Genomic DNA, 4,812 nt, shown 5'->3' with positions numbered 1-4,812 from the left:
AAAAGGTTTAGAGGGGGAATTGTTTAGGATTATTATTGAATAAAATCCGTGAAAACTTAAAATCGTGAAACGTACTCTTTGCGTACACTAGAAATTCTCTCTTTTTCATAGTTCGTGATGAACCCAGGTTGGTAAAACGTGATATATTCTCCGAGTTTAGGATCAATCTGATGGTTATCAAGGATAGAGCAACCTCTCTTCTATATCCTGAAACTTAAGGTGTTTCAAAGTAAAATTAGATTTTAGGTAGAATGTTATATCCCTTTTGGGATTATAAAGTTGGGTTTAGTATCATATAAAGTATCTCAGCCAGTATGTGTACAAAGAATTTTATAAAATATTAGACATTTTTTCAACCTATGGTTTATATTTGTATTTTATAAAATGATGATTTCTATAATGTTTAAACTCATATATTCTGAGGCCCCCTATACATATAATACAGATTTATACAACAAAGGCAGGCGAGGGTGAAAGTTTATATTTGAGCACGGGTCAGTCTTACTTTGTATCCAGACAAGGACAGGAGGATGCAGTTTAAACCTTTTCTTCTTCTTCTAGCAGTCGTAGCAGCTCAGGGTAGGTAGTTTAAATAGGCACAGGGTAGGTGGTTTAACTATGCTCAGGGTAGGTGGTTTAACTAGGCACAGGGTAGGTAGTTTAACTAGGCTCAGGGTAGGTAGTTTAACTAGGCTCAGGGTAAACTAGACTCAGGGTAGGTGGTTTAACTAGGCTCAGGGTAGGTAGTTTAACTAGGCTCAGGGTAGGTAGTTTAACTAGGCTCAGGGTAGGTAGCTTAACTACGTTCAGGGTAGGTAGTTTAACTAGGCTCTGGGTAGGTAGTTTAACTAGGCTCAGGGTAGGTAGTTTAACTAGGCTAAGGGTAGTTGTTTTAACTAGTCTCAGGGTAGGTATTTTTTGTTGTTTAATTTACTACATTTTCTGGTTCAATTTATTCTATTTTCTTGTTTGATTTACTACATTTTCTGATTTAATTTACTAAATTTTTTTGTTGAATTTCTCCATTTTCTGGTTTAATTTACTCTATGCCTTGGTTCAATTTACTTCCTTGCTAAAGTTTAGTACGAACGAATAGTGTCAAATATATAAATTCAATATTTGGCGTTTACTGTACACTACTTTGTAGGGTGTATGTAAGTAGAAAAAATTTAAAACTTTTTAAAAAGATTTTCCTTAACAGCTTTATGAACAATAAAGTTCAGATTAAACATCCTTGGATTGAAGTAAACCTTGAAGGAACAGGTTCTCCAGTAGTATAGTTTATACCCGGAGATTCAGGTTCAAACCTGCTCCTATAGGGTTTCCCATACTTACCCTGACCTTTCATCCCCTATTTAGAGCGAATATTCACTTTTTAGCACCAAGATCTAGCATTAAATATTATTTTTTATATATTTTTTAGATGACGCTTTCTTCGAGTGTCCGGAGTCAAACGGTTTCTTTCCTGATCCCGAGCAGTGTGATAAATATTATGAATGTGTGAATAAGGTCCAGGAATTTGATAAAGAGAAGATTAATAATACATTTTAAAACATTTTGTTTTAGCAAAAATCAAAAAATATCAACGATAAATATTTGTAAAAGATTATAAATTTGATAATAATAATGTTGAAGGTTCCTGAAACTAAGTTCTGCTCTGATGGATTACTATTTGAAGCTTCTGATCCAAACAACGAACTCTGTGATTATCCTTTTAATGTGGACTGCGGAGCTAGAGAGTTTGTTCGTGAGTAAAAACGTTTTTAATTAAAAAAAATTTGATCAGCTCTTTACGAATTTTGTAGAAAAAAAAATGTAATCCTTAAAGGAACCTTGTATTTATATATTTACTCTTTCTAGAAGACAAACTTGCAACAGAATTTGGCTAAAAAATTAAAATTAAGCCTGAGAATAAAACTAGATCTAAACAATTTATTTAAGGGTAATTTTAGGTCGTCTTTCTAAGTTTAAAAGTGTTTTATTCTATAAGAGTCACTTTTGTAGGGAAACCACAATTCAAAATAACCAGTTTTTAACGTTATAAACATTGATTTCCAATTTATAAACGATCAGACAAAGCTTTTACAGGTAGCGTATGTGAATCAGATATTGTCACTTGATAGTACAGAAACAACGCAAGAAAATTTTGTAATTTGTAACTATTTTAGTAATGATTTCAGAGAACTATCAGTTGAAGCCATTAAAATATACAAAATATTTAACTTTATTTCCAATAATAACAAAGAGGTCCGTTTTTACTGTATCTAATGTTACAAAAAGAATTAAACAAAATGAGTTTTTTAAGAATTGATTTGGATTTAATGTATTAAATATTTTCGAATGGCCAGAAATGACCTACAATGACTTGAAGTGACCTGTAATGACCCGAAATAACCTGAAATGACCTGAAATGACCTAAAATGACCTAAAACAACCTGTAATGACCTGAAATGACCTACAATGACTTGAAGTGACCAGAAATGACCTGAAATAACCTGAAATGACCTAAAATGACCTGAAATGACCTAAAAAGACCTGTAATGACCTGAAATGACCTACAATGACTTGAAGTGACCTGTAATTACCTGAAATGACCTAAAATGATCTGCAATGACCTGAAAGGACCTGAAATGACTTTAAAAAATCTGAAATGACCTGAAATGACCTGAAATGACCTGAAATAACCTGAAACGACCTGAAATTACCTGAAATGACTTGAAGTGACCTGAAATTACCTGAAATGATCTGAGAGGACTTGAAATTACCTGAAATGACCTGAAATTATCTGACATTACCTGAAATGGCCTGAAATGACCTGAAATGATCTATTTTAGAGGAACCTGAACCTGGACTAGATATTAAATGTTACAGAGCTAACGGTTTCTTTAACCATGAAGATCCTCTGATTTGCAACAAGTAGGATTATTATCTTTATAATTATTATTATTATTATTATTATTATTATTATTATTTATAATACAGAGGCTGTCATATATTTTAATATCAGTATCAGACACTAACCTGGGGTTATAATACAGAGGCTGTAATATATTTTAATATCAGTATCAGATACTAAAATGGGAATATAATACAGAGGCTGTCATATATTTTAATATCATTATCAGATACTAAAATGGGAATATAATACAGAGGCTAACATATATTTTAATATCAGTATCAGATACTAAAATGGGAATATAATACAGAGGCTGACATCTATTTTAATAACAATATCAGATACTAAAGTGCATGTATAACCAATGAATTATCATGTTTTGAAATTGTATATCACAATTTCTGTAACCTGTTTTGATATTTAAGCTGGCCAGTGTATTAACAATATTATGCAGTGGTGATCAGAAAACAGTGGAATAATACTTGTTTCTTTGTTAGATACTACAACTGTGTACATGGATTCCCCCACGCCTACGAGTGTCCTCCCCCTCTTGTGTTCGACGAGGCCCAAGGAACCTGTGTCAGGGAGGAACAAGCCTCCTCCTTCGCCAAGAAGTGCGAGAAGAGCGACGTCAAAGAGGAGATCGAAGGAATTAGATTTGTAAAAAAAAGTTTCATAAAATGTCCTTAAATATAAAAAACTAAAGTTTTTTTTAAATAATTTAGTCTTTGCCACAAACTCAAATTTTCTTATCCCTATATCTTTGCATTCTAATGACTCAAACCTTTGATATTTTAAACGTTTTGATCTAACAGATAACATAGTTATCAAAGGTCTACAACATCTGTTTGCAAAGATGTAAGAATAAAATAATAGAGTTTATAGCAAAAACTGATTTTCTTTGGTTTAAAACTATAAAAAAAATCTAGAATTTTACATAATTTGAATACTAGGGTTCAGCTGCCCTGATGGAGAGACTCTAGGACCTAACGGTCAACCCCTCGCCCATCCTTCCTTCCCCCATCCGACCTCCTGCAGGAAGTACCTCACCTGCTATTTCTCCAAGGACTTAAATGAGCTCGGATGCACAGAGGGACTCGTCTTTGATGACCGCAGCAATACTTGTGTTCCACCTGAGGAGGGGCCTAAGGATTGGTAAGTATTTTTGGCGCCAAAATATACTTTCCCCGTACATTTTTTAATTGTTATTTTTTTAGTAAATGCTGGTACGAGTGTGATCCTAAGAGCGACTGTCCTGACTCCTGTAATACAGACTGCAGCTGCAGTTAATGTCGTCTTTTTTCTGTCCTGAACAGCTGTTCTCAGCTGTTTAACAAGCTGCAGCTTTCTCCAAGAGCTTTTTTGACATCCGCAGTTGTCATTTTTGTTTTCAGTTGCTCATTCTGTTCAAATTGTTAAATTGTTCATTAAAATGTTTTTTGATTAAATAATTGATTGTTTTATTAAATCTTTAATTTTATTTACAGAAAACTATGGAATAGAAAAAAAGACTTTAAAGATCAAACTATGACTTTAAGAGTACAATGAGCATGAGACACAGCAATTGTGCAGTGCAAGCAGACCCATTTCATTAAATTAGTTATTTAATAAGTGTTTAAGAATTTAATAAAACTATTTGTTGTGAAACAACATCAATACTTTAAGTATTGTTATAATGTTGTCTTCTATGTCCTCTGAGGCCGAATTTAAAGAATTTGAGCCGCGGCTCAAATATGGTTGGTTCCACTTAAAATTGTATTCAATGTTTCAAGATTTAAGCCGGCGCTCAATTGAAACCGGTTTTTGGTGGATTTGATACGCTTTTTAAATTCATTCAATTCATTAAATTCATCATATAACTGTAGTCCTATTCTGTCTTTTCAATTCATACTTTGAGTATAGGATCTAGAAATATT

The 4,812-nt window shown here is 33.0% G+C and overlaps 1 protein-coding gene across 1 annotated transcript; it reads left to right on the top strand.

Moving 5' to 3' along the window:
* The first annotated feature begins 516 nt into the window (after nucleotides 1-516).
* Nucleotides 517-4,347, top strand: LOC111699209 (protein obstructor-E). Its single transcript, XM_023469819.1, has 7 exons — nucleotides 517-579; nucleotides 1,424-1,509; nucleotides 1,636-1,747; nucleotides 2,835-2,916; nucleotides 3,394-3,545; nucleotides 3,850-4,051; nucleotides 4,114-4,347. The coding sequence occupies exons 1-7, from the start codon at nucleotides 531-533 to the stop codon at nucleotides 4,184-4,186; spliced, it is 756 nt and encodes a 251-aa protein (XP_023325587.1). The 5' UTR covers nucleotides 517-530; the 3' UTR covers nucleotides 4,187-4,347.
* The last annotated feature ends 465 nt before the right edge of the window (nucleotides 4,348-4,812 follow it).

Source organism: Eurytemora carolleeae, unplaced genomic scaffold, assembly GCF_000591075.1.
Source record: "Eurytemora carolleeae unplaced genomic scaffold, Eaff_2.0 scaffold30, whole genome shotgun sequence".
NCBI lineage: Eukaryota > Metazoa > Arthropoda > Copepoda > Calanoida > Temoridae > Eurytemora > Eurytemora carolleeae.
This window is presented reverse-complemented; position numbering and strand designations above follow the sequence as displayed.

What these genes read in the sequence shown, in the direction of transcription:
- LOC111699209 (XM_023469819.1), top strand. Translation starts at nt 531, where the DNA reads ATGCAGTTTAAACCTTTTCTTCTTCTTCTAGCAGTCGTAGCAGCTCAG. An exon ending in CGTCAAAGAGGAGATCGAAG is followed by an intron (nt 3,546 to 3,849) that starts GAATTAGATTTG and finishes TTTGAATACTAG; the next exon opens with GGTTCAGCTGCCCTGATGGA. An exon ending in GAGGAGGGGCCTAAGGATTG is followed by an intron (nt 4,052 to 4,113) that starts GTAAGTATTTTT and finishes TTATTTTTTTAG; the next exon opens with TAAATGCTGGTACGAGTGTG.